General features: G+C 40.5%; 1 protein-coding gene across 3 annotated transcripts in view; it reads left to right on the plus strand.

The window, feature by feature from the left end:
• The window catches only part of LOC119721164 (EH domain-binding protein 1-like), a 75,270-nt gene extending 50,910 nt beyond the window's left edge, over nucleotides 1-24,360 (plus strand). For 2 of the 3 annotated variants that reach the window (XM_038191031.1, XM_038191030.1), the window contains exons 13-22: nucleotides 812-949; nucleotides 2,258-2,390; nucleotides 10,251-10,280; nucleotides 15,020-15,187; nucleotides 16,017-16,171; nucleotides 17,208-17,328; nucleotides 17,449-17,542; nucleotides 20,566-20,639; nucleotides 21,699-21,813; nucleotides 23,973-24,360. In XM_038191031.1, coding sequence (XP_038046959.1) covers nucleotides 812-949; nucleotides 2,258-2,390; nucleotides 10,251-10,280; nucleotides 15,020-15,187; nucleotides 16,017-16,171; nucleotides 17,208-17,328; nucleotides 17,449-17,542; nucleotides 20,566-20,639; nucleotides 21,699-21,813; nucleotides 23,973-24,054 — 1,110 coding nt within the window. In that variant the 3' untranslated portion in view covers nucleotides 24,055-24,360. The remainder of the gene's footprint in view (nucleotides 1-811; nucleotides 950-2,257; nucleotides 2,391-10,250; nucleotides 10,281-15,019; nucleotides 15,188-16,016; nucleotides 16,172-17,207; nucleotides 17,329-17,448; nucleotides 17,543-20,565; nucleotides 20,640-21,698; nucleotides 21,814-23,972) is intronic. The other variant, XM_038191032.1, reaches the window with a different exon arrangement.
• Nucleotides 24,361-26,093: the final 1,733 nt, after the last annotated feature.

Consider the following 26,093-nt stretch of genomic DNA (forward strand, 5'->3'; position numbering starts at 1 on the left):
TTTACACGTAACTGGGACACCACAGGACACCATGTTACGTGTGAAATATTACAAATGGTCATACATTTTTGTTTCTTAGCAATGCTGTCTTGTTGTTTTCTTATCCTTTTATTTAATGGACAGAATTTGCAAAATACCAAGGAAAGGTAAACAATGTGACCATGAAAGACACTTTACACACAGCGGAATTGTTCACACATGACTAACACACGACACACAGGGACTAACAGGGACACGGGGACACCAAATGTTACCGTACATGTGAAACCATAATATTGGGGAGCACCATATCACATCTTCACACGTTTATTTCTTTAAAAATTGCATCTCATGTTGAAATTGAGTTAGTGCATCCATCATTTTGACCTAAAAAATGGCATAGTTTACCTTTTAAGGAGGCAGAAATGTAAATATTTTGAGACTGCAATTTTTGTCCCACTTTTTAGCCAAAAAAATGTGAATTTTTCGGCATATTTTTAACCAAAACAGGAACTAAATGGGTTCAAGATAACAAATTTGTAGGTTTTATTAATGCAACTTTTATTGGTGTTTGATACACTTAAAGTATCTTTAACTTTAATACATTTCCTATTTGGTTATAAAACAAAAAAAGACCCCTAATTTATAGAATGACCCATATAAGCATTAGCTGGGGAGTGACCTGCAACGGATCGGCATCCCATCCAGGAGGGATAGAAATATTCCCAGTCATTTCATTACAAGGAAACCGGAGATACATGTAAACACTGGCCTGATTTAGCCGTATGCGCTTGTGACAGACTTTACTTACCTGTCTTTACGTCATTTGCAGACACCGCTAACGAGAGAAGAGCAGCTGAAAGTCAGAGCACGGAAGCTCTTAGACCAAGCCCGGCGAGATGCTGCCAGTAAGCAGAGTATCCGACGACCGGCTAAGGAGAAGGCAGACGAAAAGGAAGTGCCAAATGAGGTAGGCAAGGGGGGGGGGGTTAAAAGCTTACAAACTTGCTTAACAAACAAAATTGTAAAGGGGGTTACTAGTCTAAACATAGTGAGATGTTAGGTGCTTGTTCCCTGCTTATTGCGTAGCTTGTGCAATGTGCTAAGAATGATTATTTCATTGCTGCTCTTTAAAACCGGACCAGTTTGATGAAGCTTCTTCAGCATCCAAATTTGCTAAGCACGTTCCGCTGAGCAAAACAAAAAAGGGTTACCGGCCAAAGTTCATAGAATGTCCATTGCTTATGACAGGTTCCCTTTTTTTTTTGTCTGAGCTTGTACATCTGTTAAGTAGTATTTTCTGCTTAGCAGGTCTAACTTGGGCTTATTTCATTGAGCTTAAAAGGTGCACTGTTTAATAATGATTGGGTTACAAACCAAAATTTTGTGGGAATTAAATTGCTTGGAAAAAGTTCCCAGCTAGTAGTTTTTTCCTTTTTCTGGACTTTTGTGGTTCCTAAAGCCCCTGTCACACCTTTGCGTATCCTAATTCCTTAAAAAAATTTCAATATGCAGCCGTACGTGCTGCGTATTTATAACTTATGACCTGCGTAACAGCGTACACAGCGTAGTTTTGTGCATGCCCAAAACTATCCTGCGTACTGGGCCGTACCATGCGTATATCTGCGTACATAAAACCTACACAAAACGATAGAGATGCATATGAGGTGCGTATTGTGCGTACGACTGCGTATGAAAAAAACTGTCAATGCGCAACTCATAAGGAATTAGGATACGCAGAAGTGTGACAGGGCCCTAAAGGATGGAAAGTGAAGGTAACTCAGTAGCCCTTGTACTGCCCCAAACCCCCCTGCCTGTTACTCCTTCTGCCCTAAACCACCCTAGCACTTTATGGTTTTATTGATTTTACTGAGGAGTAAATAAAATGTAATACAATTAAATACAAGTGCTCAAGGGTCAAATCATTTTTTTTCACTGATCTGCACTCGACGAGATATTTTTGATGGCTTAATCTGCACTTTGTGGTTAACCAGACATTCCAGAGTGCTGGACTATAGACCATTATCATGTTGCGGCCATGTTGATTTTTTTCCCATTCAAATCAACATAACCAAAGCGAGGCTGGAAGGAAAAATAGTCTGGTTCCTTTCTGCACAAAAAACATGATCATTCAGTACTGTTATTGGATACAGGGAACATGACTGAAATGGTGGCAGCATGATAAAGGTCTGTTGGGTTCTTACTTAAGTACCGGTATCACATCCTGGTGGTTGGTAGATCCTAACTTACAAACTGTTTTCTGGGATTTCTGATGCAGGACGAGAACGAGCGACAGAAGGAGTTGAGATTGCGAGCGAGGCGACTCATCGCGGAGGCCAGACAAGGCATCAACAAACCGGAGATTGAAGGCATCGAGGAGATGTCCCAAGCTGCAAAGGACCAGCAGGAAGGTAAGATTGAAATGCAAAAATTGGCTTTCTACGTACACGGATTGTACATCGATCTGACTTTGTGTGTACTCCAGGTATTCAAGATCATCAGTTGGTCATCAATTTGTGTTTTTCTATAACATGATACAATTGTTGTCTGCTGTGACATAGTCAATGCATTCGAACGTACCGACTATGTTCCCAGTGCTCCCATCTACACTTTGACCAACTCAAACCCTTTTTTGGAGTGTGTAAAAACTCAGCGGCTAAAATTCCTTGGCCACATACTCCGCATGCCAAACGATCAACCTGGACAATTGTATGCCCTTTATACACCACCCCAAGGAAGACAACGCACATCATTTCTAACGTATGTTCAACGCCTGCTTGGAGATAGTGATGGCATGTTGCGACCAGACCAAATCGCTACACTTGCCCAAGATCGCAGTAATGGGAAGAAGCTTGTAGTCACCTGCTGCGCAGACGAAGGATGATGATGATGATGATGACATAGTCCATGGTGTTTTGGACTGTGGGCTCCGTGCACAAGTGCCCACTCAACAGTGCGGAACAGAGAGTTGGAGGAGACCAATGGGAGGGACATTCGTATGCATTGCCGACGATGCTTGATGCTAACGTAAAGACGCTATGGTTTTGTGTACATTCAGAACAGAATTAGTGGTGCGTACTTCATGCCATACGCGCGTGAACCAATACGCGCACGTTGTGGGTCCTCCCACTTGATCTGTCAAAAAGTGGTCAAAGAGCGCTATCCCTTGTTTGTGCACGGAGCTCATATGTCACGACAAAAATTGTTTCGTTTAATAATTTTTTTTTTAGTCTTTTGAGAAGTCGCAAACTGATAATTTAAATGCCATTTTCATAAAAACAAGATTTCTTTCCTATTTTGACACCCCTATGCATTTTATTTGGGGACACTTCGGTCTCTGATTAAATGCGCGTCTGCGTTGACATGCGCGCAGGTCCTTGTTGTCTCGCGCACGCCCGGGGGTATGACAGCTACCTTGTGCCCAGGGTCTGTTGAGCTGTGTTGCACAAAACAGCGGGGACGAAAATGTTCAGAAGTCTTTGAGAACAATGAAAGGGGATGTTCTCAGTTAACAATAGGTGATATGCCCCGCGAAGTCCATCAGGTCATCGTAAGTTTTGCGGCACGTCACGTGGATGGTTCTTAGCCAATGCAGTTGTCGGATTCATTGGTTGTGGCCACACATGCAATCGTTTGAACACTACCAGGCCATTTTTTCTCAAACACTTGAGGGGGTGGTTGATGTTTTTTTGTTTTCAGGTGATCATCCATCTGTCAGTCCCGTTCTACCTTTCCCAATTGTATTTTTGTACTATCAAACATGTCTATAGCGTATTTTTATGAACTGTTCATTCGCTGGTGTGCAATAGTGCCCATCATTTTAAATTAAATTTTCTCAAAATGTACTTTTATGACTTCAATTTAGTTAGCAGTCTATATTTCAGTTACTGTACTCAATACGCCAAAATGTTTTATACCATAAGAAAGCTCTTGTTCTGCAGAATCCAGAACTCAAAATATCTCAATTCTCAAAAAGTCTGATTGTATGCACATTTTGTGGCGACGGGTCACGTACAATGATGCATGTCAATTTTAAATCTAAACCTGCATAAGACAAGATGCTGATTCGGCAAGACTGCAAGCTTTCATACATGTACATTGTAGGTGTATATTGTAAGAGGGTGTCAATTTTGGAATTTTCATTTTCTGAAACATCAAAAAAAAAGAATTGTAGATATTCAATGGCATGTATGTACTGTATTTGATGAGACGGTAGACCTATTTTTGTATCGCATCCAAAATACTTCCTGTCATTACTAGGCCGGCACACTAACTCTTTCTCTCTCTCTCTCCCCGTCCGCAATCTTTTTACTTCGGGTTCAGTTCACTCAATCATGGCGCCAAATCCCCCAACTATTGGATTACTTCACCACCAATATTGATTTCTCGATTTTGATTTTTATCTGACAGAGCAAATAAAAAAAAAAGAAGACCGGAGCACTTTCATTCCACCTCCTTTTGCTTCTTGAATACTTCCTTATTTTAAAACCAGTTTTCAAAAAGAAAAGGAAGAGAAAGAAAAGAAACACAGTGGCAGTTTTGTGGCTCAAAACAAAAATGCCATCATTCTAGAAGAATTGGACTTTGACTGAGCCTTTAAGACCAGTGATGGGTCGAGTTCTCCACACAGGTACCTACTTTTAAGACACAATTGAAGCCAATGGGAAAAAAAATCAATATTCTTTTCAATCAGTACCATGCATCAGTAGTAAGCTCTTAGCCTAGGACTCTTTGACATTTTTTTCTCATTGTTTCTTACTCTTTTTTTTCTTCGGTGTCTTTTTCCTTTCTGTCCGGGAGAGGCTTTTGTGGCAATCTCTCTTTCACCCTACCCCCTTGTCCTTCCAGTTTGACTGGCTGATTGTGTGTATCTGTACCAGGTACATAGTTCTAAGTATTCTTGTATGGAGTTCCCAGGTGCTACACAGGTGTGGCGTTTTATGATAACCCTGGATTCCCAGGTGTTACACAGGTGTGGCATTTTTTGCGTGAACCCTGGATGTTTCATCAGGTGAATGTCTGACTGCCCTGGATGCAAGGTTGCAAAAAGGCTCAGCCATTGTTTTACTATTTTGAGCTTTCTTTTGCGATGGGAATTTTACAATGCTACACCAGTGGTTCAAGTTGCAGTGTCCATCAAACTTTAAAGGGCCCATGTAAAGTAATATTTTTAATGCAATCTTTGAAAATGCACCTTTGTGTCTCATTCAACCTAATTTTCAATTTTCATTTTGTCATTTTCAGGGGTATTTTGGTGCATTTTTGGTTTTTATGTTTTTGCAAATGCGAATTTCCATATTCATGAGCAAAAGTGTGAAGTCAGTCCGGGCAGAAACCTCAATGTTACAGCTATTTCAGCACAAAACAGTTACCTGAATTGTGGATATTTTGTAGTTGTAAAGTTTCTTTTCTGTGGTGATTCGTTGTTGCTTTAGTACATGGCAATAAGCCAATGAGCAACGTTTTTGTCATAAATGCTTTCAATGAGTAGATTGTTTGGTTCAAATTTGAGCAGAAAACCCCTAAATTGAGCGGTGTCTTCCTGAAATGACATACAGCAATAGCGGCCTCAGTTGTCCGGAAAAGTATGGACATTTTTTATAATTTTTCGAAGAAGTGCATGTTTGAATAAAATTAACCAAAAAGGGATGTCAAATAGTTTTCGTACATTTAAGAGCAGTAGAAAGTTGCACAAAATTTGTTCCTAAGAAGAATTCATTTGATGGACACTTTAACCAACCACTGTCATGTTTGCCCCGTAAGGTGTCCAGGTAGTTTTTGTGTAGTATCCTTTCCACTTGTAGAAAATGAAGGCCGAGAAAATGAAGTTCAAGAAGATCTGAAACGTTCAAAGACTTTTTCAGGAAATTGTAAGATTATCCACATGTAGGATGATACATCATCCACCTAGTAGTGGGGAATTATTCATGGACTAAGCTACTAATATTTGCAGCACAACTTTTTTTTGCAACAAAAATCATTGACAGTTGATGGCAAGAACGTGAAATTGATTGATTACAGTATAAAATTGATCCCCTTTTTTTTGGGGGGGGGGTGGGAATGTTTATTTGTTCTTATTTTTCTTTCTCAACTGTCTTCTGCATTGTCACAAGCGCTTACATCTGAGCTAAAATGCATATTAGATTTAGCTCTTCGTTCCCTTTTGCTCATGTGTCATTGTGTCATTTCGTATTCCGTCTGACTGGCAGAGGGTTAAAATTGACTGGATAACGGACTAGGAAAAATGGTCGTCAACTGCAGTTGTCCTAAATGTACATGTTCGTTACAGTTTACAGAGCATCTCTGACAATGCGATTGTTTGGAGGAAATTTGTCTATTGGCACACCAGTGGTAGGGTAGGCTCAAAGATTGTAGGTACCCAAGCACAAAATCAGAATTACCTTTGGAACGTTTGAAACAGTCCTTCTCTTGTGATTTATCCTTTTTCTTCATAATCTTTGCTCCCATTTTTTTTTTTTTAAATAGGAAAGAATAGCCAGTTGCTAGTAATCGATAACCAGCGTGGGAAAACTCTAATCCCGCATTGTATACAATCAAAACGGGAGATGTGTTAACTACAGGCCACATAACTGTGCCCCTATAATCCCCATACGAAACCAGTGTGATGGAATCCCCGGATAATCAGATTTCGTCTTTCAATTCAGTGTTTAACCTTTGGTTTACGGTTGTCACCTTTTCAAAAAAAGTGCGTGCTTCTCCGCTGAAGAGAAAAAAATTTCTCCCCTTGCACGGCATGCTCCATTATCTCTTAACCCCGGACATGGTTGCGACGTGCCGCTGGAAAGCCCGGTATGTACATAGAGGATCCTAGCTGCCCCCGAGAACAAGGCCCTGATTCTCTCAATCCTGTCAAGCTCCTTACAAGGGCCGCGCGGGGAGCGCCACAAAAGAAAACCCCAGATAATAGAACGAGGGTCTATCATTTGCCTGCTTTTTGCGGGGAGATAATCTTCTTGAGAGTCGAGCCTCGGAGAGAAACGCCGCAATGCAGTCAACCGCGGCCATTGTGACTCCGGCAGAGAGAAGAGCGGCCGTGCAAAGGGGTGCTTGAATGAAACCCGTTGGCATGCCTACACGTGAAGTACAAGCAACCCCATCTATCTGAAGCAGATTACATAAGCCCTTAATCTCTTAAATTGTATGCTCTTCTGAGGAAGGGGGGGGGGGGGGATGTGCACGAGTTACAGGGCAGAGAAGAATAGATCCCTTCTAGAGCTTCTCTCTCCTTTTTGCTCTCAAAGACCCCGTCCTGCTGCTTCTTGTATTATCCGGGCCCTCGGCACGATAACCCCTTGGTCTCGCGGACATCAATCACCAATTTGTGACGCAAATCGCTGAGAGGCAGTTCCTTTTTCTTCTCTCCCTCGCTCTCTTCTTCGTCACATCATCAGCGAAACAATAGAAGCTCGGCCAGCACCCAGGGCCACTCTGATTCAATTGTCCGGCCAAGCTGTGGAACCGTGTAAAGGCATGCATAAAAAAAAAGAGCCGTCCTGAATGGCAGTAGGGCATCACAGAAGCAGCGCATTGGTTTTTTTTTTCATCTTGGGATAATGAGCACCTTCCACTAAACGAGAACAGGGTATTGAGCTACTGAGACCGGGGCTTATTCAGCCCCTCACCCATCAGTCTTGATTAAAGACACTCCATTTCTCAATTCCCCATGCCTCCACCTACCCTCGTCTCCTTCAGCAATCTTGATCGTTTGTGAAACAATCAGGCTCTGTGGGGTTTAAATTAGATTTCAGTTTGAAAGTAATTTTTTTTTTCAATTCAGTAGTGGTAGTTACATGAATGTCTTGCAAACTTAAAAACTGGGAATAGCCTGTTCATCACTTAAATCACTTAATGAGGAAACAAAAATCCTGTGGTGGAGTTCTCAGTCCATCTCCATGCCGCAAGTTGTCAGCACAGTCTTTGCACTGAGCCTGTGTGATTATACTGTTCAAGAGGGTTGTACCAGGCCAGGGCCAGTGCTTTGTGCCAACTTGTATTATGTGTCCTATTTTCACAAGATTGAGGGGATTTTCCATTGACAGCGTTGTTGCTTATCGCCTCAGTGCTTGTAAACAGAAGCCAGTATGGCTTCACCGATACCCGACGGCTTCTCATTCCTGAATACCCAAGGAACATACAACCTTCTTTTCTCTACCCCCCCCCTTTCTCTCTCTCTCTACCTCTTGTCATTAGTACCTCTCCGTCGTCGTGTTATCGGCCTCTTCATTATCAGCCTATTTGGCTTTGATCAAAAGTCCTGTCAGAACCTCTTTTACCCTTCGCTTAAAGAATGACACAAAAGACCTTTTTTTTTAATGGCTTGGGTCCGCCAGGGCTGTACAACTTTTCTTTCTTTCTTGATGGACAAGGGCTAGGCTTGCAGCCCAAGTACCCTCCTTGATTGCCAAATTGAAGGCAAATGATGGGACGGGTCAGCTAATGCACTGAGGCACATGAGAATGCAGCCTCTTTTCCTATTGTTGGTAAAAGGGGCTACCTCAACAAAATAACTCTTCAGTTCCCTGTTAACCACAAGAACTCCATTGGACGAAACAAGGCAGATTGTATAGTGTATCAACAACATCTAGACAATTCTCTTTTCACACCAGTTTGGTAGTCAGAATAACATACATTGTACATCTTAAAGTTATCTATCTGTGCTTTTTAGCATATTCAATTTTTTTTTCTCCTAACAAAATTTTCAATTTTGTTTGTTTAAAGTAAATGGAATAAACTACTTTTTTTCTATTAAAAGCTACAGTCCATCATTTGCAGCTATCCAAAAAGTGACTGACTTAATTATTGTTGAAAACATACTTGGTTGAAAGATAACAAGGGGACTAAACTCCTTATTCTTTCTGGCATGCTGTCATTTTGAAGAAATCAACGAAAGAAGGCCTTTCCAACGGTGCATCTTAAGGCGCACCATTGGAAATTTCCGTTAGTAGTTCGTTTTTATACGGGGAAGCGCGCGCAAGCGTTGACACGACGCACACGCTAGAAAAATTAGCAATTTTTAAAAAAAAATCTATTTCTCATGGCGAAGCTCAGTAAATAGCGTGGGGAGAGCAATTTTAGGTTGTGGATTTATGAATTTTTTTTAAACATAAGCTAGGTAGTCCCTTGTAACTCAGATTATAAGTTCTGTAGTAGATTTATGTTTAAAGAAATTGAGTGCACGTAGATTAGAAGTTTGTGATCTTGAAGTTATGTGTGTACTGGTATGTTCTTCAAAGAGGACAGTTCTTGGGAGAGGACACTTCTTCAAAGAGTACAATTCAAATCATTTTATATGGAGGGGAACCTGGTTACCAATTTATGATTCTTAATATTGACCTGGCATGCCTTCATTTAAAAAAAAAAACAGTCCCCCCCAAAAAAAAAATATATAAGTAAAAATCATACAAAAAGGGCCAACTTCTAAACTTGTTTATGTAGAATGCAGTTTTCTCTTTAGTAATTTACATACGCACAGGTACATGTATCTAGTCATGGAAAATCACATAATTATTGACAAATGGTTTCTTTTATCTGTAGGACTTGATCATGTATGTATGAAATGACCAGGGCCCGATTTCATGGCTCTGCTAACCACAGAATTCCGCGCTTTAACACCCTCTGCATTCTGTGCTAGCACTCGCAAAGATTTGGTGCTGACCCTGTAAGCACAGAATCCTTAGAACTTTACGGAATTTATGCATGTTTATAAACCAAAATTCCTTGCGAACCCGCTCAGAATTTTCTGCTACTGTTAGCAGGGATTTTTTGTTAACCAGTTCACGTCGGATGACGTGTTTACACGCAAAGGTTTTGCAGTATTCGGAATGGATAATGGATAGACACGCAACGAGCGAGGCCGGAAATATCTGTCTGCGACCCGCTCGCAGCGAGCGAGGCCAGAAAAATCAGGGTGTGCTACCCGCAGATGATGGCCTGAACCTGTCTGGGTCCGGTCGATGTCAAAATAATCCCGGTGCAAACTGGTTAACAGTAAGCACAGCCATGAAATTGGGCCTGGCTCAATTGATGAAAATTATCCTTACTGGTACTGTTTGTCCATTATTATTTTTCCCCCTGTTTTCTCATCCCCCCTTGTCAGAATGGACCAACTCACTGAATCGCATTCTTCGTTTTTGAATAAATTTTAATTTTCCACCTTTCCATTCAGTTTCTGTTCATTTTTGCTATGATTTCTGTATGTGGTTTTTTTTTTTTTTTTTTTGGTTTGATTTCTTTACTTTTTGTACACACAGTGGGAGCCCGCTTCAAGTTTTATCAGTATGGTAAGGAATATCTTTTACAGTGTGAATACGTGTGTAAATGTGTGACTAGTTTTGCCGGCCTTGCTTTTAACTGTGTAACTCATTTGCTTATGAAATAAACCAATGCTCTGTCATAACTGCTTCATCGCTACAACACTCCATACTGCGCTTGTGAAAAATAGAACCATTTATGTGCTCACGGGAACTGCAAGTCCGTAGGGCTGTGCCGTTTACTGAATATTCGAATATTCGATCATTCATCCAGTATCTGAATAACCTTTTCTTTTCCTAATCAAATATTTGAAAATGTGAGCGGCCTCAAGTTGATGATGAAAAAAACATCCACAATTTTCTTTTGATTGTATAATAAAAGGGCATGGTTTAATTGTTTGTCAAATGCCACACTTTTGCGGAAAGCCACTGTACACGCATGATTTGAACACTTCCTTGAGGGAAATATGCTCGGGTTTTTTTTCTTTAAAAATCGGTCGAATATCAGGCATTCCGATACCTTGAAGAAACATATTGATACATACACGATGATCTTTTTATTATTTTCTTGTAAGCTCTTTGTCGATTTTGGACAAGCTGCTGCGCACGCAAATCACGATCGGCGGCCGGCTTAGGCTGGCACATGTAAAAACTGGATCAGCGCATTTCGAATATTTGAATGTTCGATCAAGTTTACGTTAAGGCCGGTTCATTTTTCAAGTGAGAGCAAAGCGAAGTTTATGACGTCAAGAATTGAAGTTTCATTGTAGTGTTCGCTGTTACCTTAAGGAATTTGCTTCACATTGAAATTGTGACCCGCTCACAATTATGTCACAGAAAAAGTGAAATTGAAATACCGGTATGGATGGTTGGAAAGCCCACAGCGTAAGCTTTTATTTGGTATATAATAGAGCTCCATGGGCCTTATTCACGAGTCGGTCATATTGAATTGAAAGTTAGGTAAAATCTTAATTTTTTGAACTTGCGAAGAGAAATGAAAGCAATTTAATTCTAGTCTGCCTCAATAAACAATTTTTAATTTGTAATTAAACATTCCCTAATGTTTAAAGCCATATTTAAAAAGAAAATGACAGTAAAATAAGGCTGCATTGTGCCTGCATAAATAGTCTGGCGCCATCCAATTCAACAGTTAACAATTAATGAAATACATAAATAACAATTAATGAAATTTCATGATAATGAAATACAGTCAGGGAACTCGACAAAAATGGCCAACTCGTGAATAAGGCCCATGGCCCCTCCTGTTCTGGAGATATGACGTATTTGCATATTTATTACTTCCTTTGAGTTCTAATTACTCAACTGAGAAATTAAAGCTTTGAAATACCTGGCTCTGTTGTAGATTAGGGCACGATGCACTCAAAATTGTGGGTTTTTCCCCCACTTTATTCATCGAAATCAACATTTCTGTAAATGAACCCTGAAACTTTCGGTATTAAAGATATCATTCATGACAAAAAAATTAAAATCACATTTTGATGAAATGTTCAGCCTCTATCGTTGAGAGGGCCATTACACAATAATGCACAGCGCGACTTCAATACCCTTTTTTTTTGTGGAGCTGGTCACAATTTACCGGTATGAACTGGCCTTTACAATAGTCAAATACTACATTTTTGTTAAAATGCACAGCATTACAAGTCAGCGGCTCGATATTCCCTTGTTATGCATTCTAACCTAGATGCATATCTTAGATTAATCAGATGACCCAGAAACTTTAACAGCCTCGGTATATAAGCAGTGCAAATTTTTTTCAGAATATTGAATTTTTGATTTGATGCATCTCAAAAAAAAATAGACTTTGTTTTGAAAGGACTTGTTACTATACTCACGTAGTCACAGTGCACAGAGATCATGTAAAAAATTCCCTAAAACCTTAATACATTAACCTTCCTGCTATCTGAACAGTCACAGACAGTCAACAAAATCCATCCTCTTCAATATCATGCCTTTTACACAGGCTAGTCACCAACAGTCAGATTATATTTCGCGCAAGCACTGTGACTAGTCTTATTCAGTCAACAGACACAAGCAGGCTAGTGGTACGCACAGCTGGCTCATCAATCACCTACTGTCAAAGCATAGTTGTACCAAGTTACATAAACAGTCACAGCCATTCAATCATGCTTTATGTAGGCCGATAGTTCTTAATAAAAACAGTCACTTGATCGATTTTGACTGAAATGACAACTTGGCACAGAATGTATGTTTGCATAGGAGGGTTACTGTGAATTAAAAAGCCACAAATGATCATTTGCAATTATCCCCCAAAAGAGTACCTGCCGATTTCATGACAGAAACCGTGCTCAAAGTGAAGATAGGACTGGTATCAAACACCCTCTGAAATCATTCCAAGTGAAATGGTATCATTTGAAAGAAAACATTTTGTAGGATTTTGCAGGACTCGGCAGGCTGCACTCTTTGCTGGAATCCATTAGCGTCAAGAAACAAACTGAGGAGATTATTTGACATTTTTAATTTTCTATCTCAATAAGTTTAGCACTCAACCATTTGGATTTTTTTAACTGTGTAAGGGCAATTCCAGTGTAACAGAGCCAATTAGATGATATCTAATGAATGATTCAGAGAAATGATCCAAAACTCCTAGTCTGTAATCTCCTTGACCATTACTAGATGATGGATGTATAAGATTTGAAAAAAGTACCCAAAAAAAATCTGATTTGAAATGTTCTGTGATGCTGGAATTGCCCACAACGGTTCATTAAACTGTTTAACTCGATTAAGTGCATGTATTTGGAAACATATATCTGCATTAAAAACCTGCTCACTTTCATGTTAATCATAATCTTCACATTGAAAAATGGGTTTTTCTCCAGTGTTTTTCTCCAGAGTTGTTAACCCGTTTAACCTGAGTGATTCCTGAATCTCCCAAAATCCAACACTGCAATAAACAATTTCTATGCACCTAAATTAAAATTGAGCAACCCAATAAGCTGTCAAATCTGGGCTGTCCTGAAATTGCAATAAATTTGAAAAACACAGTGTTGGATTTAAGCAGATTTTGGAAAGTTTGGCCATATTAACGGTAGAATGTTTTATTTCCTCTTCTGCCTAAAGTGTGTCTGTTGATCAATTAACTTAGGTGCTTCTAAGTCGGTTGATATCAAACGTAACTCTAACTTGACTGCACTGACCGACTGTTCCCTTCTTGTAGATGCTTGCATGGTGCTTATTGACATTAATGTTCACAGGTGCACCATAGGCAGTGTCATCCACCAAAATGTAGTCACGCTGTTATGTCAGGCTTAATGGGAGGTTAGAGGTAGCAATGGGCTGCACTGTCTGTTGGAAAGTTGTCAATTCAGTGCAGTGTCGTAGTCGATTGCATCCGATGGATCACAAGTACATCACAAACCCATCACAAGTACATGTAGATCACAAGCCATCCTGGCCAGCCAAGTCAAATCACAAGCTTGTAAATGGACTTGTGACTTGGTTCCTGTTTTACTCGAGACTGAGCCTGTTATTTTTATTTTTATTTTTATTTCTGTTAATGAAACCAAGGATTCCTCAAAAGCACCCTGGGCACTGTAGCTCGTAAGCCTGAAGAAACCTGTAGAGAGGAGACAATGAGAAGAAATTACAGTTTTAGAGGTGGGAGGAAAACCCCAGAAGAATATTCTGGGGGAAAAACCCGTTGAATCAGGTAGGGACTGAAACCCCATCCACGTGTTGGCCCAGGCAGGGTGCGAACCCGGGTCACAGTGGTGAAAGGCGAGGAAAATACCGCTACACCAACCTGACCCGTGTACATGTACAACCTGTACATCCTGTACATGTGATGTACTTTGTGATCTATCTGAAGTATCAGGACTATGACACTGCTTCTGTGTTTGCAAAACCACATCAGGTGATGAAATAGTCCAGAGTATATGTGTAAGTGCCTGCAAGCTATTTATAAGCTGTGCCTTGTTGCATCGAGGCAAAAAACAAAACTGTGTGCATGCACATTTATATGTCAAATACATGTAGAACGATTTGCCGTGTGTTAACCAGACAGTACTTGCTATCCCAGTCAGCAGTGTGGCAAATATGCAGCACAAATTCCCAGCTTTTGTCATTGCACAGGAATTCAGCCACTGCCTAATGAGACAGCTGCATGGTGCTGTGCACATCTCATACCGCCCGATTAGTAGTTGGGCGATTCACGATACAGAACAAGTTGGCATGCGAGGTGTAAATCCTGCTTGCCCTGCAGTGCATGATGAGTAAAAGTCGTCATCCATTTGCAGAAACTGTCAATTAAGATTCTGTTGTCGGTAGGCGACAAGGAATTTGTAGTTTTGTGGCTTTTAACCTAACCCCTTGAGTGATTTACTCAGTATCTTCCTCACTCTTGCAAAATCCAGCACCATATGTAAACTCAACACCCAAACTGTTGGACCAAACTTATGGCGGTATGCCCGACTCAATGTAAAGCATATAATCAGTGTACTAGTGCAGTCCTCACTCCAACAGAATCAAACAAAACATGCAGTTGGATTTTGAAGGGTTGGGGTGGTTAGGGTTAATGCTTGAGATTGAATTTGAAATTTTATTTTAAGCAATCCAGATTTTTATTGAACAGACCTCTGAATGTGTACAAAGTTTGTGGTTGTTTGGTACCACACTTAAAAACTAAAAGACATGATTTATCGCTCAATTTCTTCATAAAAAAAGCCCTATAAATTTGAATCATCAAGCAAACAAAATCCAAAGTCGGAAAAATATTATCTTCACTTAAACAGGAGACAAGATTGAGGCACCCACGAAACGAGAGGCACCCCAGCCGCCGGTTACCAACTCGGCAGACAACCAATCAGCAAAGAGGTTATCGCGGGGAAGCGTGGCCAAGAAAACCTCCCTGCAATCCTTCTCTGACCTGGTGCAGCCCCCGCCAACGAACAAAGCAAAAGGTTAGACAATTAATCATCTTGAGTTAGTAAATACGTGTGTAAAGTACAGCAGCCAATTTCACAAAAACAGTGCGTAACTTACGCCATGTGTAGGACTTACGCAACAAAAATATTGCACAGCTGCGGAATAAACTAAAAATTGATTTCACGAAAGTTGGCATAGCTGCGCAACATTTCAAATAAGCTAAACATCTTGGATGAGGATAATAACAGCATTTACGATGGCTGCTCTTGTATGATTTTGTTTGTTCATGAAACAGTCGTTGAATCACCTCCGCCCACCATTTTGAAAACATATTTGTCTTCAGAAACCTGGGCAACTCTAAAAACTCTGTCACAAGTAAAATAGCAATTCTTTTACATCAAACACAAAGCTGTGAGTGTCTTATATCAACCTTGATAAGTTGTGCTGATGATGATGATCACGATTTGCTTGTACAATAGGTAATTTTCAGTCGCTACGCCACAACTTACGCCGCCTTAAATGATTTTGTAAGTTATGCCATAAGTTGTTGCGCAAGTCGCAGACTTATGCACTGTGAAACTATGTGAAATTGGCATGACTATAAAAATGTGGCGCAGCGTGAAATGTTGAGCATGCAGTTGCGCAATTATGGTCCAAGTGGACTTATGCCATTGAGTAAAGTTTCATGAAATTAGCAGCAGATCTCCCCCAGCAAAGTAATACTGAAGACTATTTCTTGGTGGTTTACTCCAGTTAATCAAATGTTGAGCCGACTTACACTCCTAAAAACAACTTGTATTTCAACACACATTTGCCGCTAAAGTGTTCCGTTAAATTTCCCCAAAATTCTATGACTTTGATCAGATGAGACAATAGCATCAACGCCTGAATCAGAGTCTAAGCCAGATGATGTGGTGGAAGAGGAGGAAACGAAAGACAACGATGTCGAAGAGGAGGCGGAACGGACTGAGGAGGCTCCGCCCACTGAGGAGATCACTCCAACAGCAGAGGAAGAGGAGGTAGGTTTGCTGCAGAAAATATTGCTATGCACAAAATTTACCATTTTAGTCAAAACAGTTTGCCGGCTTAAATAACATGCCATTTGGTACATTGTTTGTAAATGGTTACCAGTTGAATTGCTAGTACACCAATTTTCTTAGCAGCAATTCATGCTTAGCAGCTCCCTGAAAGTGGGTCACAGTTTGCTGGTTGGGCATGGATGGAAGTTGGTTTTCATGGCTAGTTAGTGATCTAGGTTGATTAGTCAGGTTACTGGCCAGTTAGTTAAGTGATGTTATATTTTGCAACTTGTTTGTTATTTCTTCATTGTTCCATTAAGTTGTGGTAAGTTGGTTTAAATTGTGGTCTGTTAATCGATTGGTAAGCTGTAATATTGAACCAAAGTAAATGTAGAGAATCTAAACATGTCTTAAGGCCGGTTCAAACTCAAAATTAAAGCGAACGGAAACACAGATTTGTGACGTCATGGCAACTTTTTATTTACTTATTTATTTTTTGTAATATCAATATATATATTTTTTATAATGACTCTTTTGGAATATATTTGTTTTTATATTTTAAAACCCAGTCCTGTAATTGGCGTTTTTTCTGCTGTTGGATACAGATCTTGCTTTAGTACAAGAATAATTCAAATCACTCATGTACTTTTCAAGTTACGGAATTTTAAACACAACCACCGTGTTGGTGTGCGTTCTTTCAGCAAAACGAAAACAATTCACACACATCTCTATGTGATTTGTTTTCATTTTGCTGAAAGAACACTGAACTTTTTGTGACCCGTAAACAGAACCTTAAAACGGTGGTTGTGTTTAAAGTTCCTTTACTTGAAAAGTACATGAGTGATTTGAATGATTCTTGTACTACAACAAAGTTTATGAATTGGGCTTTCATATCCTAGATTTTGAAAGTGCTGCGTGCAGAACTTCACTAAAACAATGGTCCCGACATGTGGCTTTCGGGTTTTTTTTACTCACCCTGTATACAAGTACCTACTGGTCTTATTTATAAAAATTTCACATCTCTGATTTGTCTCAGGAGTTGATGGATACCAATGACTACATCCTCGGGGAGTACGCGGTCCTGGAGAGAGAACAGAAGCAGATCGATGAGAGAGCGTCCACTGTGGAGAAGGCGCTCAGGAAAGCCATGGAGAATGGTAAGTTGAACAAAGTCAGAACCTGTGATGGCAGAGATGGTTCAATTGATTAGCCGTATGTATACCGTAAAAAATCTTGCAATTTCAATTTCTGGCTTTGCTTTGTTTAATTGGTTACAGGTACTGACGATGAGGCACAGCTCATGAATGAGTGGTTTGAACTCGTGAACAAGAAGAATGCCCTCATACGCCGCGAAGAGCAGCTCAACGCTATGTGAGTTCCTACCCAATAATTCAAACACTGGGAACAGGGTTGATAGTTACACATTTTTAACTTGGGGAGGGGGGGGGGGGCAAATTTTGTGGATTGCTAAGCAGAGAAAGTTGCCAAGCTAAATCGGTTAACAGAAATTGTCATTATGCATTACAGTGGTGCAAAGCCAAAATTCAAAGTGGGGTCGATTGTTTTTGTTTTCAGGTGAACTTTAATCTGTAATTCATGTTTTACCATTTTTCTATTTTTTGGTTCTATCATACATCTCTAAAACCTTTTTTGGTTTTTTTTAAATTACATGTAGTTCGACTGTTCATTCATTTATAAGATTTGAGGCTTTGCATGGTGGAGTATCGGTATCGTTTGGGTTTGCGGTAACACCATGTGGTAATAACTACTGCTTAGAAGATATTAGTTCTGAAAAGAACTTGTCCTGCTTATTATCAACTTTCGCTATGTAATTTTTGTTCCGATAAGAACAGTCCTGCTTTAAGTTCTAAAAGAATTTGTCTTTGTTCATTCACTGTAACACAACTGTAGGATATTTAGATGCCATTTCCTCGAAGATTAGTTTTACAACTTTGTGGTCAACTTGAATATTTCTGTTACCACACTCAGCACCCGTAAGTGTTATATACCATTGGAAAGGTCTTGTTCTGCATAATCCAGAGATATCTCAGATCTTTAAAAGTCTGACTCTGTGTTCATTTTGTGATGACAGGTTACATATTGAAAATATCGTGCACACCTCTGTTTTTTTTCTTGCCGAGTTGCCGGGAAAAAAGACAATATTTGTGTCAAGTTCTTCATCCTTCTTCATTTTGTGTAATATAAATTTCATGAGAACTGAATTACTAATCACTATGACAGAGAGACTACTAACAGTTGTAACGATCATTCATCAGTAGCACAACCAACTTTTCTTTTTGATGTTTTAGAATAGCATGGTGTGTTTGTGTTTTGTTTCTTTGTCTGGAAAAATGTGTGGAAAATATTATTTATTTTTAGTTATGCAGGAATGGATTTGGAATGTAGGGGACGTGATGAAACAAATTTATAAAGAAATGAAATCTAGACTAACTAACTGCGTTGCAAAATCAGGCTCCAAAAAAAACCTCTCCCCGCCTTCAACAGGAATTGATTGAAATGGTTTTAAAAGCACTTCACACAATTATTTAGCAATTTCCGCCTTATTGTCCTTGACTTATTGTAGCTTTCCCCAAATGAATGCTTATCTCCCAATGTGACGACAGTTAATATGGTAATATTCAATTATTTTCCAAATTTATGAATAGAGAAACCTTTCTGCTCCGGGGCACCGATCAACGCACTCGCACCACCCCCCTAAAAAAAAATTAGACTTTATGGTCTTGTAGCATTAGTGCAAGCCCTTGCCTTCAGAAAATGAAAGGTCTCGGACAATAGTGACTTTTTTGTGCGCGCTTCAATTGAGATGGATTATCGGCGCTGGCCGCAATTGTCCCGCCCGGGCTGAATGGGTTGGCGGTTTGTCAGTGCTAGGCAGGTCGCTAAAGCACTAAAGCCCAGCATGGGAGCTCTCATATTGAAAGCTCCATCTCTCTCTCCCTCCTCGTGGGGCAAGGCAGACTGATCTCTCCCTGGCACGGCGAGCCACAGTCCGCTGGGCCCTGTCTCAGGTGGACTGGTCGAGCATGCTGGACTCATCCACGGGGGCCCATATGGCACTAACGAGATCCTCCCCTCATGAATGTCAGTAGCTGTGGACAAGCCACTCTGTCAAGCTCTAACTACTCCAACCCCTCCTTCTTCTTTTTCGGCTCTGTGATTATTTTAAAGCAAAATTGTTGTTTCGCGGGCGCCATTCCAAACAGATATGAAAGACTATTGCTTTTACTGGATGGGTCATTCTATAAATTTAGGGTCCAGAGTGAGACATTTCTTTACCTTTCTGTCCCTGTTACCTTGGTGTTTTGTAATATGCCATTAAAGTATCATTAAGAATGACTTCAAACATAATAATAATGTAAAGCACTTTAAGCGCTGTATAAGAACCCATTGTTATTATTGTTATTCTTGTACGTGTAAAGGTACCACTAAGGAGACATGTTATCGAAATTTCTTCGCACGATGGGAGACATCGGTCATTAGGGAGACATTTTCATGTCTCCCAAATGTCACAGCCCCCTTTAGAGGCACAATTTTAATGTCGCAATTAGGTTATATTTGTTGCTCGTGGTCTAATTAGTAAACATACTGAAATTCGTGAAAAAAGGACAAGGGAATATTGGGTTAGGGCACATGTAAGTTTGAACAATTGTGTGCACAAGTCTATGGGGAAAAGGGACAAGGGAATATTGGGTTAGGGCACATTTAAGTTTGAAAAAATTTGTGCACAAGTCTATGGGGATGTCTCCCAAATGTCCAATCCAGGGTTGTAGGTATTATTATTTTTATTATCATTAAACGTATTTTATTTTGGTGTGTAAGTAGTTTGCTATTCATAATCACTCTTGAAGGATGACTGCATCAAGGAGTGCATCGGAATTATGACAATGCACTATGGCAATTGATCTGATATAATGGCTTGTGTTTCTCCATCGGATACCATTTTGCATAGCTATTAGCAAAGAGTTAATACAGTCCACTCCAATTACGTCCAGACACTCGCCAAATCTGTTGACTTTGTAAACCCTGTCGGTCATGTAGAACAACAGCAAATCGCGGCAACAAATCTCATTAAATGATTTTATTTTTATCATTTTTCTGTCGCTCCCTAACCCTCAACTCAAGAAAAAAAAACGTTCCGTGACTCCCGAAAGAAGGGAGGTTTGCTATCAAGTTAGCCCGTAGAGACTCTACGGTCAAATCGATATAATTACATAAGGGACTCCCTCGAATTATTATTCGTAGCTTCTCTACGAGTCGTGATTTGTAAAATTTTTGGGTTTTTTTTTTTGTGGTCGTTTTTCTTAAATGCCTGGTTGAATCTAATCAATTTGCGTTCTGTTTCATCCCGACGCGACCCCTCATTGACCATCTAGGGAGAAGGAACACGACTTGGAGAGGAAATTTGAGATGCTGAACCGGGAGCTGAGGAAGATGATGGAGATCGAAGGTAAGAAGAGGGGCTGCGTGAGTCCCTGCGGAACGAGGGAGGATGCGGGAGACAAAACGATGCAGTTCCCGAGAAAAAGACCAAGGGGCAATTCCATGAGAAAGTGTACATAGGAAACGTATGATGTCTTCAAAAATGCAAGCTTCACAACCTCAGATGCGGTGTCAAATTAAAGGGGACAGCAAGACCTTTCATTTGAGTGCAGTGGCAGTGAGGTGGAATATGGTTTAGCGTAATTTTTGTTTTCGAGACACAGGTTTTTTGTGGCTAAAATTATGAATTTTAGGTAGATGTGTTGGCACTTTGTTCTTATAAGCCAAGTGTTATTTTGAGAGTTTGTTTTGAAGAGGAAGGTTCATATTCTATGCCAAAAGGGTTTTTTTGGTTTGATTCAAAAGATGTCATATCCACAATACTGCTTCTTAACCTGTTAGTCCCTGTACCGGCACATGTGTCCCCAGTACCGCCACATGTGTCCCCAATACTCTGTGGTTATATGAATTCAGCAGGGAATAAATACAATGTAATACAATGAATACAATGTAATACAACAAAGTACATGTGCTCATGGGCTTCAAGAGCCAAATGTCAGGTGTTCTGGTACAATAAGACAAAACTGGGCCCAGGCAGTAGTGGAGACAAAGAAGAAAACAAAACGAATAGGGTTGGTTTTGTTTTCCCCAGATTTATTGATATTTCAAATTAGGTTTTGCCCTTAATTGATATTTGTAATTTTTGATATTTCTACTACACATGTTTTAATGAGGTAGTATTTAAATCGTGAAACAAAAATGTTTTAAAGGAAAAACAATTGGAAGTTCCATTTTCATGACTACAAAACATTCAAAACTGTAAAGGCCTTTAAACGGCCATAACTTGGCAACGGAATGTCCAATTGAAGTGCAACCAACAGTATTGTAAGGAGACTTGTATTCTCTTTCTTAATCCTGCAAATGCTCATTTCAACCTCTGCCCAGTTGTGCCTTGTTTTTAGTCAGTACGCCTCACAAATTTGTTTAAGTGGAGGAAGAATTTCACTCTGTCATCTTCTCTGGACAGATTGGCAGAAGACGGAAGAGGAGCGAGGACGGGAGCAGCTGCTGCTGGAAGATCTGGTCATTCTGGTCAACAAGAGGGACGAACTGGTCCAGCAACTGGACGCACAGGAGAGAGAGTGAGTTCTTGTTTGTCTTGCTATGGGCTCCGCGCGCAAACAAGTGAGGGCACTGTTGGGCCGCTTTCGAAAACCCAGTGGGTGGGCACAGCGCGTGTGCGTACTGCTTCGCGCGCTTATAACGCGGTGGATGCACGACTTAGTTCATTCTGAATGTGTACAAAGCCATAGCGTCTTTGCGTGAGCGTCAGGCGTCATTGGCAATGCGTACGAATGTCTCTCCCAGTGGTCTCCCCCAACTCTCCCTTTCTCACCGTTGAGGGGGTACTTGTGCACGGAGCCCGTATCACGTAGATGGACGTTATTACAAACCAAACAAAAGTCAACATAGTTAAAAAAAAAAAAAAAAAGGGGCAACTGTTGAAATCACTGAATAATTAACAGACACTACCCGATCTAGATATCCCCTCATAATCACTGGTTGCGTAACTGTGCAATTTTGGACAAGAACGCTTGAAACCACGCTTGAATTTATGCAAATTGCTACCTGCCTTCGACCATGTTCAATCGCTTATCATTGTATCTCGCATTCACATGTCCAAATTTCGATGAGCTGAAATTTGGAAGTTGGTATTTGTAAATGTGCAGTCCCAACCCTTTGTCATGCCTACTTACCTTCGTAATACTCAATATCTTCATTGTATCATGCCTTGTCAGCAGAAATGAACTCTTCCCATTGCTTGGTTATTTTAGATCAGTTTCACAAATTCTGTACGATATCATACGTTATTGTACTTTGCTGTCAAGTAATTTCACCAATAAAGGTCAATTTCCTTAACTTTTTGCAGTTTGGCATAAATGTTGCAAGTGAAAAGAAAAGAAGAAAAAAAAACAAAAAAAACTAGAAGTTGTGATAGTATTTGTGAGTGTTTTGTTCGGCGTTGTTCCCCCCAGCCATCCTCTGGGGGTGAACACCCTGGCGTACTTGTTGGCAGTACCCCTAGTAAAGCCCAAGCCGAACTCGCTTGCCCATTCTGTCCCAACAATTTGGCCTGCCCTGGGCTATTATTGGAGGCCCATTCAACCCCCCAGTGAAGTTAGCCGACTTTCTCTTGTTTATTTCATGGTGGCGGTGATAGCGATCTTTTTGTGTCGGATTCTCGAGAAACAAGCTTGCATTTTGTTGTGTTTTTTTGTCAGGGAGTTGAGAACAGGAGGACTTTTTTTGTATATTTTTCAATAATATATGCCGGTCATGAATCAAGTCGTGTTTCTCTCTTTCCCTCACTCGATGACAAATCTACTGAGTGATGCGCCTTTTGAAAATCTCCCATTACATATTTGATATGAGTCCCCACGGCCCGTTAGTGACCTAATGCAGTCGTAGATTGGACAGTAAGTCAGGATCTTTTCTCCCGTACTGCCAGTCATCAATCAAGTTAAACTTGAAACAAAAAGACCAAAAAAAAAAATAATAATCCTGCATGGGAGTGCGATAGCACACAACAAACATCAGTTTCTCCATTGCAGCGGAAACACATTTAAAAATAACACTGTCCTGGCCAGTACAACGGCTTGTCCGATGCCCCTAAGTCTTCCAAGCAATTTGAAGACAACAACGTTAATGAAAAGAGAGACCATGATAGAAAAAATAGCAGAAAATAATAAAAAGACAGGCCTAGACGAAGGCATTTGTAAATGTTTAATGAGGGGGATTAGGAGAGGCATATGAATTCTTAATGGCCAAGTACCGGCCAGCTCTGATTCGCATTGTTGGCTCTTTGATGGGAACCGGTGTATCGGTGAAATAGTACACTGGGGAGGCATGTTATTACAGGCTTAGCCTGCGTTGGACGCAGGCTACCGACCTCTTTGCATTGGTACATATTACAAGGTGCTGGTCTTGTGGTGGGGGGGGGGGGGGGAGAAGTGAGCGATCAGAGAGTTTCGTGGGTTGTGTGTCTTGCCGATTTATGCTCACATTACCATTAATGTTTGATGTTCCAGAAAATACTCGGTCCTTGAAAGCCACCAAATAAGTCAAATAATAGAGAAAACAGGAACTTCTTTGAAAGAGAGCATTTGTTTCTATGTCATAATAGCAGTTGTCAGACACAGTTCTTAGCCCCGGGTGTAGCAACGTTATCGGGTTCCTGAGCTTTGGTAAAAAAAAAAGTTTTGCGGTAAACATCCTTTTTTTCAAATTCGTTGTCCTTTAGGGCTGAGGAGGAGGCAGAATATCTGGACAACATACTCCAGAGAAGGCGCAAACGGAAAGAGGACAAGTGCTCCATACAGTAGCAGCAACGCATGGGAAGTTGGCCCTGGAAGTCAGGGTACCAGTTCCCGTTGTGCAGCAATGCAGGAAGCAGTCGCAGTCGCTCTGGGCACCAGACTCATCTTATGGAACATGGAATCTCTGTGGTGGATTTGCCTGCTTTAGTTGACGGAGGTGTTGGCATGAGTTGTGTGTGAATGAGTTTGTGTTCAGCCAAAAGCAAATGGTACAGCACACTTTGCTTCAAAAATCACATCACACATTCATAAATACCTAAGACAGTTTACCCATTCATATTGGTAAAGACCGGCTGGCTGGTCTTAAACACTTTTCCAGTGTCAAATGAAATTTGGACTCTATGAAATCCGGTGCCTTTTACCGTTTTATTGGTTGAACGTTAATAATCCTCCCGTAGACATGCGCAACACTACCAGTGAGTCAGTATTTCATAGTCCTAAATTCACACTACACCGGCACAGCTGCGCACTGCGCCACATCGCACAGTGAGCGTGATGCGCGCACAAATCTTCATATATCAGGATTGTTTACGACAGGGACATGCCATAATACAGCTAGAGGGGTGTTTCGAAAAACATGAAGTAAAATGGCTGAACAGAATCGTTGGAAATTTATAATTTTTGACTTGTTTTGACTTTTGGACCGAAAAAGGTATTTATGAATGGGAATAAACGTGTGCTTGGCTGGTATTAAACACTATGTTTAAGACTTCGGTTCGGGTAATTATCAGCATCAAGACTCCAACCAGTCTAAAACATAGTGTTTAAAACTGGCCAAGCACACATTTATTCCCTTATTACCAAGCTCTATTGTGTGGCAGAGAGTATGTGAGAGTATTGTCAGTCAGCTGGGTTTTTTGTTTCCCCCTGTAATCCTTTTCATCAGAGTGACCAATTTGGCAACAATTTTAACAGGTTTTGGACCGCGAAGCGTTCAGTCATGGAGATGCTGCAGATGTATATGCACCAGAGGAACGCATGGTTTAAAAACATTACAGACAGATATGGGGGAGGGGGTGAGCACTGGTTGGCATTGAAATGATTTCTCGGCATTTTTGTAGTTGGCTGGTCAGTCCCTTCCCCCCCCCCCCCCCCCCCCCCCCCCCATTCTGGCGTTTCAATCAACGCTCTTGTACCCCTTCACGCTTGGGCACCCCCTACTCCTTCTGCCCCGTCGCACACCGCTTCACTTTCGCCCGGCGTAAAAAAATCATTAAAAGTCAGTTTGCTTCCGCGAATCTACAACCACTTAAGGACCTGTGCCCAAGGATTTTGTTATTCATGCAGATGTAAAGACCGTACGTTTCTTTCTTTCTTTCTTTTTTTTTTTCTTTTCGCGGAGTGGATCTTTAAAAAAAAAAAAATATCATAACGATGCGGGAATTTCAACGGTTGATTTTTTGAATAATACATCCGCACTTCCTGTGTAGCCTTTGGTGTGTTCTCTGCCTAGAATGGGTAGGCCATTAAGGCGAGGGGAAATATTATCGTTGCGCAGAGCTCTTAAACATTGTTTTTTCCTTTCTTTCTTTCTTTCTTTTTTTTTTTTTGCTGCCGCACAATAACTGAACAATTGTGTGTGTATTTTCATTTCATGGAGGCTTGGAGCATTTTTTTTGTTAGAATGACAATATCAAGGTTTTGCAATATATATGTGCTGTAGAGATGCTTTTTATTTTGAGTTGCAATTTAGGAGTGTGCTATTTGCGAATTTTTTAGATCAAACGTGCTGGGTAAGGGTAAGGTTTTTGACATTTCTTTTTCCGGTAATTTTTTTTAAAAAATAGACATGTTTCGGCAACTAGTCTGTGCTTTAAGTAGACGTTCTCGTTGTGCTATGGGTTGACCGTGTCTGTAGGGCTCATAGCGTTGTATGTAGGAAGGGACATGTGTGAGCTGCGCGAAGTAAACGCTAGATCTTTGCACATGTGCGTTTAACAAAAAATGTCTTTCAGTTAATACGACAAAGCCAGCATCTATATTAGGTCTAATTTTGAGCTGGTTTTTGTTTTTTCCTTTTCATTGAAGTGAAATCAAGGGTTAGT

Source organism: Patiria miniata, unplaced genomic scaffold (assembly GCF_015706575.1).
Source record: "Patiria miniata isolate m_02_andy unplaced genomic scaffold, ASM1570657v1 HiC_scaffold_13, whole genome shotgun sequence".
In the NCBI taxonomy this organism is placed as follows: Eukaryota; Metazoa; Echinodermata; class Asteroidea; order Valvatida; family Asterinidae; genus Patiria; species Patiria miniata.